The sequence below is a fragment of the Microcaecilia unicolor genome, chromosome 5, assembly GCF_901765095.1.
Source record: "Microcaecilia unicolor chromosome 5, aMicUni1.1, whole genome shotgun sequence".
Taxonomy (NCBI): Eukaryota; Metazoa; Chordata; class Amphibia; order Gymnophiona; family Siphonopidae; genus Microcaecilia; species Microcaecilia unicolor.
In genome coordinates, this window is record NC_044035.1 from 132,991,318 (window position 1) to 133,007,988 (window position 16,671).

Consider the following 16,671-nt stretch of genomic DNA (forward strand, 5'->3'; position numbering starts at 1 on the left):
AAATTGTTCTTCCTATGTTTTTTTTTTTTTGTCCAAAGATCCATAGACGAGGTCTCTCAACACTCTGAACTGTAAGCAGAGTCGCTTACTATCTCAAAAGAACAGTCCATCAGAAGGCCTACACGTTCATCTTCTTTGACCTTTCACGCCCCCCCCCCCCCCCCCCCACAACAGGAATGCAGTGTAGCAGCCATGTGGACTTTAGCAAATTGGCTAGCATCCTGCATGGTTATTCCCTTAACTAGTAAAGTAAAATCTCATCAGATCAGGGCCGTGGCAGCTACCATGACCCTCCCTGAAATCTGTTTTACTGGAATCTATATGCAGAGTAGTGGCTTGGTTCTCTCTTCATATCCCTCATTGTTTTTGGACAACTAGGTTACTTCTGCACAATGGGCAATTTGAGATTCAGCAGATTTGAGCATGAGTCACTGTATTGTGTGCTTACTTAATCGTGGTTGTTAATGGAAAATGCATACTTTGTCTTGTAACAAATGTTTTCCATAGAAAGGGTTGGTCAGGCACACACTCTCTCCTACAAGAATTGCATTCCTCCTTGAGCTATGGGAAGGGTTATGCATGCTGAGAACCTCCTTGAGTTATGGGAAGAGCCATGCGTGCTCAGAACTATTAAGTTTAGCACTCAGGGAGCTGTTAACTCCCAGCAGCATGCATTGACTTCACCCCACTGATATGTTTGCTTAATCTTGCTGTGTACAGAAAACACTTCTGCTTGTTTCCCTTTTCCAAAACTTAAGTTGGACAAACACACTTGAATAATGGAATAATGACATTTCAGGTACTGGGAATGTAGAGATTGGCACTAAACTTGCCTTTTTGTTTTCCTTATTACTTTAGGATACAGATGAGTTTATTTTACCCACAGGAGCTAACAAAACACGTGGCAGATTTGAACTGGCATTTTTCACGATAGGTGGATGCTGTATGACAGGTGGGTTGCACTTTGGATACAAATTGAATCCTTGAATGTTTGCATTCTGAAAGAGTACAGATGCCTAAACACAAGAGCAGGTTAGGACCAATATAATCAATTCCTAAAGTTAATTTGCAAGAACTATACTTTTTATAGTTTTTTTATATCCTGAAAAAACATAAGGTTTCACCTTAATAGAATGTTTTCTCTATAGTGCTACGGACTCTGGGGCCTTTGCAATTGCTGGGTTGCTTTCAAGAAGCCAAACAAGCTCCAGTCTCAATTTATAAACATATCTTTGTTCTCTGATTTTAGGAGTATATAACTATATTTTAGCCCCCTCTGCCTTGCTGGGGCTTTTCACCTTGGATAACTTTTTTTTAAAATTTAAAATCAGGATATAGTGTTTCTGAAAAAGCTCCATATGATTGCTTTAAAGCAGGAGCAAACTGTTCACATGCAGCTTATGGTTACTGTATCCCATACCCTCCAGTTTTCAGGTTATACATCTGTGTGTGGAACTGAGAAGAAAATGTGCCACCTTTTGAATTCCTGGTGTCTGTCTTTGGAGAGTAACCAGTGATGGTGTTTTCTCTCAGGAGCTGGGTTTGGTGCTTTAAATGGTCTACGACTGGGATTGAAGGAGACACAGAACATGGCCTGGTCCAAGCCCAGGAATGTACAGTAAGTGTACTAAATAAATCATATTTAGTGAGTCACTGCAGTGTTTTTCCCAGCATTTCAGTAATGACATTGCTTTATACTGTATTTTACCCAGCTGTTGTGAAGCTATGGGGCTCATTTTCAAAGCACTTAGCCTTCCAAAGTTCCATAGGTTCCATATCAGGTTTATCACACTATACTGCCAGGGTCCTTATAAGGTGAGATGTGACCCTGTGGGTGGAAAGACACAATTTATATCTTGGTATTCCATTACTGTTCCTATTTGTTGTTGATTCTTAACTACTTTATTTGATTTGAACTGGTCTAAATAAGCATAAGCTTCCATCATAGGCTTCCAGACACAAAGTAGGTTGTGAGTCCACTAGGGACAGAGAAAGTACTGACATGTAAACCGCTTTGGTTGTATAGTTTAGATCTGCTTTCATATTGTATTGCTGACACACAAAAAAAAAAAAACCCAACAACAACAATGTCACTTATTCAGTATAATTTAAAATGACAGACATCAATTCTTTTTCTCAGTGAAGACTGTGAGGATCACATCTACAGTATTTCCTTTCCCTGGGAAATCTCATGAGCAGGACACTGACCTAGGGATCAAACCCAGGATGTCTGTGTGGCACCAGACCAGAACATACCTTAAGGCAAGGATGGTGGTTGCATGGGAAGATGCTAAGAGGCAAAAACAGTGACACAGTTCGACAGCAACAGCATAATAATCATCAATGATCTGCCAGGTGACACCCCCCCCCCCCCCCCCCCCCCAAAAAAAAAAAAAAAAAGTTTCTTTCACTGACTTGAGAGCCTTGTTAAACTTTCTTTCCTCATTGCAGTGATGTGGAAGGTAGTACCCTACTGGCCTAAACCTGGTATTTCTTGTTTTCTTTAAAAAAAAACCCCAAAACAAAAAAAAACCCACAGATTGATCTATGGCATTGAACCGGGAAGTAAATTGGGAACACTAGATGGGCCTTGTCTGCCTTTAGGGTACAGCAATAACATAAAATGAAAATATCGTACAATCAAGGTCAAAAATATAATTCCTATCAATAAAGCCTTCAACCAGAGCCAGCTCTAGAAAAATAAGAAATATGTTTTCATTTATTATATTAATATTGCTAACACATTGACTCCTCCCCCAAAAAAAACTTATATCAAGGAGCTCTTATTTTTCCTAAATCAGTTCCAGGATGCAAGTGTGGAGAGAATTAAGGCTAGCAGAGAAAGTGATGGAAGTCTGCAGATGTGGATGATTATGATGGCTATCAGCTGCATTTGAGGGAGTATTTAGCTTTTTGTGAGTTGCAAAGGAATGAGTAGATTATGAAAGGAAAGTTCAGGGAGCATTGAATAGACCAACAGAGTTGTATGCTACTGTTCAATTTTCAGAGAGCGCATGGTGTAGAAACCTTATTGGTTTCCATCGTAAATGTGTTGAGGGAGGTGGATGCCAGGCAGTGTTTTTTGCCTGGTGTCTTTAGATGTGTCCTCTGCATTTTACTTTATTGTTGGGTAAGTTGAGGAATTGTGGGATAGGAGGACAGGTACCCCTCATGGTGGACGTTATGTGTATAGAGTGGTGGTGTGGTTTTGTCTCTGATGCCTATTAGTCGAGGAGGCCCTCAAGGATCAGCACTTTCTTCTTTTGCTTTTTAATGTGTTTATGGTTTCTCTTGGACAGGTGTTTGAAGGGTTGGGAGTTTTTTTTATAGATTTTATGCTATTGATGTGCAGATTTTTTTTTCTCCAGTTGTTGGCTGAGGGGATCAGTTGACGAAAGTGCAGGATTATATGGCAGCTGTGAGAGATTAGATGGGTAAGAATGGGATGGTTTTATGTTTAAATATGTTTTATTGAAGTCGTCAAACAAAACACAAACGGAAATAACACTCTCATAAGCAATAGACCCAGACAATACATTCCCATCAATGTGACAAGGAATTTTGTTAAATACCCCCATCGTCAATATGTACGCTCCCGATCCCACCTTGACCACTTGTATCCCACACAATCTAACTATAAAATCTGGAGTGAGCAGTCATTGTAAAATTACATTTCCAGTGTATTAAAACACTCTCATTGACAAGGTGGTCAAGTATGCATTCCACACTTCCAGAAATCTGTTTTTTAGCCCTGGGTCCTCTTACATCTACCTTATAACTCTCCATAAGCAGGAATTCATCTGATTCCTCCATTGTATTATAGTAGGGGCCTGATCCCTAATCCATTGAAGCATAATACAGTATTTGGCTATCAAGACAGCCTTATGAAGAAGAAATACTGAGACCTGGGTACCCTCCTCTGTATTAGCCATATTGTCCAAGAGGCAACCACTGTGGAGCCAATTTCTACTAATGATCTTACATATGTCCAAGCTGCTCAATCCATTTATTCAGAACAGTCAACAACTGGGTGGTGCCCAAGGGTTTCTGAAAACCATCATAGTAACTGTCCAGCAAATGTTTGTGAGTTGCTGGCTGAGGACAGTGCTCATTAAAGCTAGATTCTTCAAAATCAATTTGAGAAGTTCTAAACAGAGAATGAACATAGTGATGCAGTTGTCTGTAAGCATTCCAATCCTGAGACAAAAGTCGCTACTTCTGCTGTAGCTACTAAAAGGATAGCATCTCCTGTTCATCTTTAAGAACATGGTGAAGTGACATAATTCCCCTGTCCACCCACCACTGGAGCCCACAGAGCAAAATTGGCCCAGAAGAAAAGATGTTACCCACAATTGGCAGAAACTGAGAGCAGTGGTCATGCAAAAGAAAACGCCTTTGTGTATGACTCCATGCCCATCGCAATGGTCCCGATAGCGAATGCTTTCTCAACCAGGGAGATAAATGCCTACTATGTACATGACGTAAATATCCTAATGACCAATCTGCATGTATGTCTTTCAATCAGATTATTACAAGACTTTGAAGTGCCATAGACCCAATCTCTGATCTGTCGTAAATGACAAGCTACAGTATATGCCTTAAAGTCTGGCAAATTCATGTCCCCATCCCTGCAATGTAGCTGGAGATGGTACAAAGGTATATGAGACTTCCTGCCCCCCCCCCCCCCCCCCCACAACACACACACAAAAAGCATCTTACAATAGCATTCTAGCTGTGTGTAAATCAGCTGGTTTCAATATAAGAGGCAAATGTTGAAGAGGATATAGCCACTTTGGTAGAACATCTTGATAAGATGAATCCTCACCCACAAAGGCAAGGGAGCCCAACAGGAATACAAACTCTTAACTGCTATAAAGCTGGAACATTAGCCTCATAAACAGGCCAGATTACTAGGGATATGTAGTGCCAAACATTTCGGTGTTGTTGCCCAAAGCAAGGGGAAGGTACCCAGCCAATCCTCTAGTGTTTCAGGTGCAAACTTAATGCAAGCCCTCCAAGGACACACAAATATCTACTGTATCTGAATGTTCTAAAATAAGTGTGACCTTTTTTTAAGTCCAGGTTCTCTTGAACTGAATATTGCTCAGTCTAAGTGTGGTTTGTGTGACATTGAGGCATATTTTCAAAGCACTTAGCCTTCCAAAGTTCCATAGAAACCTATGGAACTTTGGAAGGCTAAGTGCTTTGAAAATGAGCCCCATTGTGTGTGTGTTTGTAAACGTGTAAAGCAAGGAAAAAAGTAAACCTATTTAGTTTGCCAAGGTTCTGACACAACCTAGGAGGCTTTAAAAGTCTAATCCTTTGGTAAATTCCTCCCACTGGGTTTTTTTCATGTACAGAATTCTTTGAATGGAGTATGCCACTAGATGGCGATGGAGCCATGCCAATTCTCTATTTTCCATAATGTATCCTTGAGCACTCTGAGAATATAAAGTTAGCACTGAAGGTCATTACCTTGAAACATAGCATGTGGGTTTGTTTGTTTTTTCCTAACCAAGTCAAAGGCACAATCTTTATTGTCATGATGCGTTTATCCTTTCAACAGTACAAAATTTATTGGAAGAAACCATGTAATAATTTTTGGAGTACTGTAGTGTTTCTCAACTAGTTAACTGTTACTGATCTATGATCTTAATTACTGTTTTTTTAACCCTCTTCTTATGATTGATTTATCAAGGTGTTTTCCCTTATGCAGAATGGAGGTAAAGGCCTTGGTTAATTATGTCCCTCCTTTCCTACTTGGATCTTATTTCCCCAGTAGGGCTTCTTCATCCTCGGTTTCCGCCGTACCTTCTGTTCATTTTCTGTTTTACATTAATCACAAAACAGTCAATCCCACAATGCAAAATATATCAGATGCCTAGGGACTATATTACCATATAAACTTTGTTTTTAAAGGGAACAAAGGAGAATTGAGTATAGGCTGTATCCACAGCTGAGCTTAATCTCGGTGAGTTTAGCCAAACACCTGGCTCACTCAAAAAGCTCTATACATCATTAATACTCCAAATTGTTGTTTCCCTTAATTTTATTTCTTTTTTGTATCAAACATATATTTTATATTTTTTATCAAACAAAGATTGTGAAAAGGTTCACTAGGAATCTGTATAAACAAAATAACACGATATTCATTGACTGAAAAGAGTTGTCAAAAGATTTAAATATATGCCCATACACTGACAAAATAACAGCACCGGTATTTCCAAGAACAGATAGGAGCAAACTTATCTCAGCTTTATATTCTGTTGCCATTTCACTAAATGTTTAAGACATTTCTCTTTCAAAAATCCTTCGTCGGAGACACCAGTGCTATATTAACAATGGATCATTTTTGTCTCTCCCATTGGGGTTTTTGCTTTTGTTAATGGTCTCTCAAATTAATGGCATTGTTTTTATTATACACTGTCTTATCACCAAAGGAAAGGTGATTTATTAAATAAACCATAGATGGAAACTGAGAATGTTCCGTCCTCTCTGTGTTTCCCAACCTTTTTCATGTCAGTGTACAGAGTATTGGATTCATTTTCTCATGGCACTCATCTCCCTTCCCACCTCTCTTGTCATCAACTCAGCCAGCAGCACTTTTCACCTGCTGCCAGTTGCCCTCGGAATCTGGATCCACAGTGGGCCCGTAGTCTCATGCTAACTCCCCTCTTCCCCCTTTTCTTGCATTATCCCCTTTGCTTGGCAGGGGAACAGTGCTGTTGCTCCCAGCAGTGACAGCTGTTACCTGCTTCCATTTTTCCTATATGGTGCAAATTTCATGGAAAACCTGAAGTTCCTCTGTGATACAAAGATATGAAAACTTCTGCTTTCACTCCAACAGTCTTTGTTGGCATTGACCAGTTCTTACCTCCTTGCTTTTAAACTAGTTTTTAATTATGCATGGAAAGAAGGTAAAGAATACCTATTCACTTTTGCCCAGTGAGGAGATTTGCATGGGAGACATGTTTGGTGGGGGAGGTCCAGCCATAATTTTAAATCAATGACTACAGCCTTTCCACAAAGGTGCGTGTTAGATGTAATCTACTCCCCCTAAGATCATCATACCTTGTGAAGTGAGGCTTGCGTGCATCAGGCTAAGACTTAGACTTTCTATACAATTCCAGTGGTAAGTCAGCTATCCGGTTCCTTCCTGTGGCCGCGATGGTGTTACACTGCTGGGAGAGAGAAGTGCTGTCGCCATAAGCTGGTTGTAGCTGTCACCGTTCTGGGGGCAGCTGGCACCAGTGTCAGGCAGTGCTGTGCTTCCTCGAGAGTGCGCATGGTACCTGCCTTGGCCATTTAGTGCTAGTCTGGAAGCACACAATTTCTGCTGCCATGCCTTAGTTAATACCTCGGTCTTCTGATGAAAGAACATTCTTATTTGTAGGAAGCTAGCCTGAACATTCTGAGCCCAAGAAATCCCCAGATCTGTATAGCAGGTTGTGTGCTTTTTATTTTTTGAAACCAAAATGTTGCCCTCTGAGGCTAAATACACTTAGAGGTAGGTCCTATAAAGAAACCACCACGAACAGGTATAAATTACAGATGAAATTTAACGTGCACAAGTGCAAAATGAGGCACATTGGGAAGAATAGCCCAAATTATAGCTACACAGTGCTAGGTTCCACGTTAGGAGTCACCATTCAGGAAAAAGATCTAGGTGTCGTCATGTTTATTATAAGCTACATTGAACTCAAACTTGTTTGGGATAACGTGGGATATAAATGTCACAAATAAATAAATCATGGCCAATTGACATCTTCTGTTCAATGTGTGGCATTGGCCAAAAAAAAGGAAACAAAATGTTATTATTTACAAAGGAATATATAAAAAAAGAAAGAATACCTCTGTATCCTTCCATGATGTAGCTGTACCTTCCTTGTCATCAACTGAAATAAGGGATAAAAATTGACGATAAGCGTATACTCAGTAGATGATATGCATATTCATTAGGGATATCCTGAAAACATGACTGGCTGGTGGTCTCCCAGGACAGGTTTTAGACAACATCCCTCTTCTCCCTCCTCCCCCCTCCAAAAGAAAAAAATTAGAATTTAATATTGGTTACGTTTTGATGAATACAGTGCTACCTCTTAATACAAGCATTTAGGCAGGTGTCAAAGAAAAACAAATTCTAAATCTTTTAGGTTTTGTTTAGCTTCCGCCTTTTTCAGTGTTGCTCAAGGCGAGTTAAGTTACAGCAGGTTTTTAGCTCAATTAAGGGCACAGAATACGTATGACCTTGTGTCACTGGATGCTGTACTATGTATGGCAGAAATATGAATGAAATTGGATGAGTAGTTCAAGTGTTGAGGGTTTAGGGGTATAGACTACCAGGGGCATAGCCAGACCTTGAGGTGGGAGGGGGGCAGAACCCAAAGTGAGGGGGCACATTTTGGTCTGCCACCCTCCACCCACCCACCTCCGCTGCTGCACATACCTTGGCTGGCGGGTGTCCCCAACCCCCACCAACTGAAGCACCACCACCACACATGCCTTGGCTGGCATGGGTCCCCAACCCCTGTCAGCTGAAGCATGTTTTCCAGTGTTAATCTCAGGCACCGCCACATTTCCTGCCCTGCTCTCTCTTCCCCTCATGTCATGGCCAACATGCTTGTTTTAATGAAATTGAGCATGTTTGCATGCTCAGTTTCACTAAAACGAGCATGCCAGGTGTGAGGGGAAGAGAGAGTAGGGCAGGACATGTGGTGGTGCCGGAGACCAGCGCTGTGGAAAAAACCCCGCTTCAGCTGGCGGGGGTTGTAGACCCCTGCCAGCCAAACCAGGGGCACAGATCCAGTTTTTTTGGAGGGGGGGGAGAGGGAAGGCGCCCCCCCCCCCCAATAGCTATGCCACTGGAGACCACACCCATAGACTTGATTTTATAAGGCCAGTTTCCCTGTAGGAATGTAGGTTAGAAATGGCAGCAAGAGAAACCAGAGAGATCCTATATAATAAAACGCACCTCCAACATTCTGAAACTGACTGCATGGCTAAGGCATTCCTCCTCTCTGTATTCATCTCCTGAATTGACATCACGTACTTCCGGGTTCGTCACAAGCAGAAGTGACCAACCACACGAGAGTTCTCGGCTTCAGAATGTTGGAGGTGCATTCTATTAAATAGGATTGGTCAGTTCCTTGAAGCACAGCCAGAGCTCAGCGTCCTGCACAGTAGCTCAGACACCAGAGAGGGGGGCGGGGGAGGTATCTTTGTCACACACACTCTCTCTCTCACAGTCAGTCTTTCTTTCACTCTCACACACTGTCTCACACTGTATCACATTCACTCTCTGTGTCACACAGTCACTCACATACTCTCTTGGTCTCATACACTCAGTCAACCAGAGTCTGTGTCTCACACACACTTTCTCGCACTGTGTCACACATACACATTTGCACACACTCTCATTCTTACACACACACTCTCTCTCACAGACACACTCGCACCCAGACTCACTCTCTCTCACATACAGTCACTCTCGCATACAGTCACTCTCAAACATACACACTCCGAGGAAAACCTTGCTAGTGCCCGTTTCATTTGTGTCAGAAACGGGCCTTTTTTTTACTAGTAAGAGAATAAAGTGCAGTTTGTTCTAATTTTAGGCTTTGATCTCCTAAAGATTGAATTGAGTTGTATAGATGAGGGCAGACTGTGCATTGGATGGATGTGTTAAGCACAAACTAGTATTGTGGAATCTGAGTTCTTGCTGTAGAAAACTTCCATTACCATCAGCAAGTTTGAACACAACAGTCACATTAAGGCCAGAGTTTCTAAACTAGAGCCAGCTTCTCAGTACAGTATTCTCTGAACCTTTTATGAGGAATATGTGACAAATTCTTCAGTATTGTAATAACTTTAAGACAGCTTTTGAATGAGGCCACTGCTTGGAAAGTTAGGTCTCTTCTTGGTTCCCTTATAGAATAAGTCCTGTACAATGGAGATTTCTTGCTGGGAAATCAACCAGAATATATGTTTGTGTACAGTGTATCAGTACTGTCTTTTTATACACTGTAACCATGTCTCTCTTTCTTCCCCCCCCCCCCCCCCCCTTTCCAGAATTTTGAATATGGTCACAAGGCATGGAGCACTCTGGGCAAATACATTAGGATCTCTGGGTAAGTGTCCTAATCCACTACCTAATGATCTTTTTCTCTGCAATGTTCGGTCAGGCAAAGCCAGCATTAAGTCAACTGTCCCATACTATCCTGTGGCCATGATGGTGTTACATTGTTGGGAGAGAGAGGTGTTGTCTAGAGCTGTACAGAATAGCATAGCATATTTTACTATTCATCTGAATATGAATAATGAAAAATATTATTTTACTGAATATGAATGACAGGCATTGAGCTTTAATATACCAAATAATACAAGAAGCAATGTGAAATCGGAGATGAAGTATTTATTTCGGTAGGATTTAGCACAATAGAGCCCCCAGATGCTTCATATTCAAATTTATTTATTTACTAGTACATTTATTTATTTACTAGTAAATAAGGCCCGTTTCTGAGCGAAATGAAACGGGCGCTAGCAAGGTTTTCCTGGGAGTGTGTATGTTTGAGAGAGAGTGTGTGTGGTAGTGAGTGTGTGAGAGAGAGAGAGTGAATGTGCGAGTGTGTGTGTGTGACAGTGAGTGAGTCTGGGGGCAAGTGTGTGTGAGAGAGAGAGAGATAACTTCCTCTCCTCCCTCTGTGGTGTGAGTACCCCCTCCTCTGGTGTGAAGAGCAAATAGGGATGGAAGGGCAGCTGTGAAAGGAAAAGTGAAAGTTGGTGAGGCTGTAAATCCCAGCATGGTAGAAGGCAAGTTTTGAACCTGGTGACCCTGCAGCTGTTGATGCCTGTGCACCGGGTACCTTTGCATTCATGTTCGTCATGCAGCTGTTAGAGGGGGTGGAGTTGCTTCCTGTTTGTGCGGTGTACTGTGCAGATCAGCAGTGAAGCGTCTTTCGACGAGTGAAGCCCTGTTGCCTCGGTGACCTTCCCCGTCCAGCCTTGCTGTACCAGCACCGTTGTTGTTTGAGCTCCGTTTCCCCATGTCAGTATTTCCTGCATTGGCTGTGCTGTGGGAGCACTCGCAGCATTTTCGCGTTCTGTTTCTATGTGCCGAGGGAGGGGCAGTGACAGCTGGGTGTGTGCCGGTTGAGATCGCGTTTCCTGGAGCGCCTGTGTTGTGCTGTTGTCGATGGCATTTCATGGAGTGTGAGTGCTCCGCCCTCAGCGGCATCACGTTCTGACGCGAGGGCGGGGCACACAGCAATGGGCGAAAAGTGGTCTCGACGCCTCAACTTCTGGTTGGAGGCTTCATTTAGAACGTTGGGGTAGCGAATTATGTGCGGAAGGGGCGTGGCTGAGGGCGGGTCTAGGAGTGACAGTGAGTGGTGCATATGAGTGAGAGTGTCTGACAGCCTACCCTTCAGTGTTTCCCTCTGACAGACTGAGCTTCAGAATGTTCCAGGTGAGAACTATTTATATAGATTTGTTACATTTGTATCCCACATTTTCCCACCTATTTGTAGGCTCAATGTGGCTTACATAGTACCGGAGAGGCATTTGCAGACTCTGGTGTGAACAAATACAAAGTGATGTTGTGGTAAGATAAAGTTCATGTGGCACAGCCACAGGGAATCGTACAACGGAAGAGTTGTGTTATGTCCATTACGTACTTTAGTTTTGTTGTGTTGCAGAGATCAGGCATTTATGTTGGATCGGTAGGGTATGCCTTTTTAAACAGGTTAGTTTTTTTTTTTCCTGGAAGTTTAGGTGGTCGTACGTAGTTTTCAAGGCTTTTGGTAATGCGTTCCACAGTTAAGTGCTTTTTGTTTTTTTACAATTTTACATTAATTTCAAGAATCCATCTTGATATATCAAAGATTAACAAAGGAAAGAAAAATATAATTCTATATATACTTCCATCTTTTTTTAAATTTCAACGGTTTTTATTGATGACAAGTCATAAAGCACAAATCCTCTTCAACTTAACAAGTTCCATATAAATGTACAGTTCTCAAAGTAGGATCCTAACAAAATTACAACATTACTTAGTCATCTTAAGTTTTATAAATTTCCCCCTCCCCACCTACCATCCATGCCTTGTATTAAACTTTGTTTTAAAGTCAACCTTATAACTTTACTTACACCATTGTAATATCTGTAGTCAGCTGATCATGTAGTACTTAAGCGTTGCTGTACCTTCCCTCCCCTGCTTCAGCAGCTAACTTCTCCCCATCCATATCCCACACAGTCTGAAGTCTTATGACCCCACGGGGCACTGGACGAGGAGGCTCTATATCCTATCCGTGCCTTCACCTGCAAGAGAGGTTTCATGTGAAACAATCTAAGAATCTCCCAAGTAACCACATTTCTTAGTTTATATCTTCTTCTCCCTTCCCCCCCCTTTAGTGTTATAATTCAACAGTTTTTAGTACTGATAGCATTAAAGGGATCACCAAACCACTACGACACAGCAGGTACATTGTCATGGTGTAATCCTCCTGGTAGCTCCCCAACATTCATACCCCACTGTTTACGATCACCAACTTTAACAGTTCCTCCCCCTTCTTACCACATCTACTATAGTAGGACAATACAAAAGAAGTAATCTACCTTAAGTGATACACCTACCCTTAACTTTAACCTTAAGCAAATCTGTGGTCGTACAAACAGGGATCCTAGATTTCATCCACTAACTGGTGTCGCTGTCCCCCACCCCACCTTACTTCCCCCTCCACCCTCCCAATCAGCTTCCCACTTCCTATTTTACCTGTCTACTGAGAAGAATGAACTCCCCTCCCCCCCTTACTACCCTTCTTCCCTTCGGCTCTGTGCTCCCCCCATATCCATATTTCCTAGGCTCTCCTGGTCCCCAAACTGTACCTACTGCATTCCATAATATCTATATCCACTCTAAGAAAAAGAGTTCAACACTAAACTTCTGGCTCTGTGAGATAGGGACTGGATATATGGATCCCAAACCCTTATGAAGTGTTGTTTTCGTTTGAATTTGAGTCTGGCGTATTGCGCCTCTAACAGCATCAAGTTATGCAGCCTGTTCCTCCATTGCCAATAGGAGGGAGCCAAGTCACTAGTCCACACCCCCAATATAACTCTCTTAACCAGCATCCCGGCCTTCCAGATTAAGCTTTTATATTTAAATGTTTTTATTGATGGCTTAATACAAATAAAATTTATAAACAGCCAAAACACTACATAGTACCACAAATGAGCTCCAAGAAACAATTAGCAGATTCAACATCACAGAAACCATCATAACAGTATTTTTCCCCAGATTTCTCCCCCCACCCCACCCAGCCATGATACTGAGGCAATTCCTAGCTTGGTTCTACCAACTGTGTAGAGCTCTCCCACCCTAATACACACCAACTCCTATAGCAGTGCGCCCGTACTTGAACAAACCACCGGGCGTCTGTATTCTTATGACCCCCAGCAGGCCTGTAAATGTTTCTGTCACATCCAGGCCACTACACAATTCACCACCTTACTCCTTTAGGGCAACAATACACCTGCAAAGGACATCCATTCAGACTATCCAGGAGTATCAGACCCCCACCACGAGTGGATTAAGCCCAGCCTACTTGCCAATCTAGGTACCATTCATTCAATGAATGCTACAACACCGTCTCCCCAGCCTCTACGTCCGTTAGAGGCCCTAATAACAGACCACAGGAGCTGAGTATGTAGCTTTTCCACGCCCTACACAGGCAGCCTCTCAACCCCTTGAGCCAGTATAACATATCATAAACTGTTAAACAATCAAGCAACTACTGCTCAATACTGGCTCTAGTACCTATCCACTTACTGCTAACCATGCCCCGGCTCCCCCTACCCACCCCTTCCCCCTGGGTTTCCATGGCCAACCACTCAAGCATTCAGAACTCTGCTACGCGCTACTGGGGTTAATGAATCCCAAAAAGGTGACCACCTCCGACAATAAGCATCTCCCTTGGACGAGGCCAGGTCACCCACCCCTCTGCGTTCCAGTGCGCACAAAGCAATCATCCTGGATCTCCTGGTAAGTTGGGGGTTCTGCCACTATCCATTGGTGGAGGATAACTTTCTTACCCGTGAGAACCGCTCGCTTCAACCCCACCACCCCTGGTACCGACAGCTTAAAGTGATCAAATAGTTGGGACGCGTGTGGGGTCCAGCGCACTCCCCAAAGTTCTGACACATGCCTAGACACCCGTCTCCAGAATTCCAGAACACTCGGGCATGTCCAAAACATGTGCCCCAGATCCGCCGGGGAGTGCGCACACTTGACGCAGGCATCATCCTCTCACGTGGCTGCCCTCATCGCCCTGTGCAGGGAAAAGTACATTCTCATGACAAACTTATACAAGGTTTCTCTCAGCAACACGTTCTCTGTTACCCTGGGAATGTTCACTGTATAAGGCTTTAACTGTTCTCCCCAAAGGCCCAGGGATAATTCATTGTTCCACTGAGTCCGCCAACTTATCATAATCTATCTCCCCTAGTTGCTCCCTTAGGCACGATTGATAATACTTCAGGGGGACTGCCAACTGTGCATCCAGAGCGAACAAAGCCAGCAACTTCTCCCACACCCCAGGAGTCAAAGAAACAGGTGGGATCGACCGGGCGTAGTGCTGTAGCTGGTGCCAAGCAAAAAAATCCCCCACTACATTCCCGAACTCCGACCGCCAATCGTCCAAGTCTTCTTCTCTTCGTCTTCCGTATATAACTGGTGTAGGTAACACCCCCCCCCCCACCCCCCCGGTCGCCCAAGCTGCAAAGTGAGCTGAAATCGAGCCCGGGGGAAAATCTGGGTTACCCCTCAGCGGCAACAGAGGAGAATACCTCGGCGAGATCCCAAAAAAGTGACACATCCATTTCCACGTCCACCGCAATGGTGAAAATAAGACTGCGTATGCGCCTAGTGCACGATTCCTGCGCGGGGGCGCATGCAACCAGGCACTAAAATGAGTCGATTGTAACAACAACTGTTCCTCCCCCATGCAGGTAAAATAACTCGTGCCTCTAAACCAATCAGAGATATGCCTCATATTCCCCGCTACTGATAACAACTTTACATTTAACAGTCCCCAGCCCCCTTGGCTCCTTGGTCGGTACAGCTGAGCCGCCACCATCCGTGACCTCTTACCTTCTGGATTAAGCTTTTAAAGTACTTATTTTGTGGCCAAAGTCTTGATACCTATCCAATAATAATCCCGTTGGGGTCACCTTAATTGGTCTACCTCCCAAACTTGTTAAATATCCAATTATATCCCCCCCAGTTTTTGGATCAGGGTACAGTTCCACCATGCATGCACAAAGGAATTGACTTCTGTCTTACATTTCTTACAAAGTGGGGTGTCTATGCCTCCTGCTTTGAAAAGGCGTTCCTGCGTAAAATAGGCTCTGTGCAGCAGGCAAAAATTACACTCTCTCAACTCTGCACTCACCGACCCAGACGGTATCCGTCCCACCAGTTGGTTCAGATTGATCGAATCCCCTGGAATACCCAAGTCCTGAGTCCACTTATTCTGCAATTCCCCCTTCTCCAGATGCACTTGTATGTCCTCCAATGCTCTTTTCAGGGCAGACACCGAAACTCCGCGGTCTCGGATGGGTTCAAAAAATAGAGTAGTCTCTGTCTAAGGGGGAATCTCTCATCCTTCAAATCTATAGTGCTGACATAATGTTGTGTCTGTCTGTAGGCAAACATATCCCTTCCCTCTATCTTTCCGGAGCGCAGTAGTGTCTCCCACGATGTAAGATTCCCTTCCTCATGTAAAAGATCTCCAACATATTTAATCCCATTCTTTGCCCATCGTTTAAAACTTTGATTGTCCATCCCCGGAGCAAACTCCACATTACCCACCAATGGGGGCGGTCACACAATCTTGTTTGGATGCAATCAAGGGGTCATAGCCACTAAAAGATTGGGAGGCGCTCCAGAGGGAGAAACATGTCCAATAATAGCTGATCTAGCGTTCAGAATTCCCTGTTATTACTTGCTGCTGAGCTACAAGGATCACACCTAATAACATAGGAAAAGGCTTTATTTACAAAGACACAATATGAAACAAGGTGTAAACAGAATAAAAGTTTAGAATTAGGAAGTTCCTAATACAAATATCTGTTTGTTTTATCATTCTGTATAGCAGATGAATTAATACACACTCCCTACTTCAAAGCTATCTAAAACCCAGAGAAATCAGACTTTAGAATGAAAGGTATTCTGCCTCAGTCTGATGTCGGGATGTCTCTGTAAGCAATGGCATTGCAGGCAGGTGGCAGGAATCTGCTTTGTTGATGATCTTGGTCCTCGTGACGTTGCGCTATTCTTGATAAGAGTGCTGCATTTTTACACATGATCTATCAGAAGTGTCCTTCAGTCATAACATCATATGTATTTAGTCCATGCATGATTGTTAGTGATATGGTAATCTCAAGAATGTTATTGATGTAATTTCAGATAGTCCCTGAATCGACAAATTGTCTTTCCCCAAGTTTACTGCATGCCTTTAATTTGTTCCAGATGTGTCTCTGGGCAACATTGTCAAGGTCATGGCCAAGGGTTTATTAAACATATAAACGGCAAGTGACTGTACTCACTTGCAAATGCGCAGTACAGACTTCCCTCTCTGTCCCACCCTCGCGTCATGACGTCAGAGGGCAGAACAG

At 43.1% G+C, this 16,671-nt stretch overlaps 1 protein-coding gene and 1 non-coding gene across 2 annotated transcripts in view; both read left to right on the plus strand.

Annotated features, from left to right (window-relative positions):
• Positions 1-16,671, plus strand: part of TIMM23B (translocase of inner mitochondrial membrane 23 homolog B) — a 56,805-nt gene that overhangs the window by 16,251 nt on the left and 23,883 nt on the right. The window contains exons 3-5 of the mRNA XM_030203290.1: positions 859-952; positions 1,534-1,618; positions 10,069-10,127. Of these exons, the coding sequence (XP_030059150.1) occupies positions 859-952; positions 1,534-1,618; positions 10,069-10,127 (238 nt within the window). The remainder of the gene's footprint in view (positions 1-858; positions 953-1,533; positions 1,619-10,068; positions 10,128-16,671) is intronic.
• LOC115471466 lies at positions 7,126-7,331 on the plus strand. The gene has a single exon (XR_003942351.1). It is a non-coding gene; the product is annotated as a small nucleolar RNA SNORA74 (small nucleolar RNA).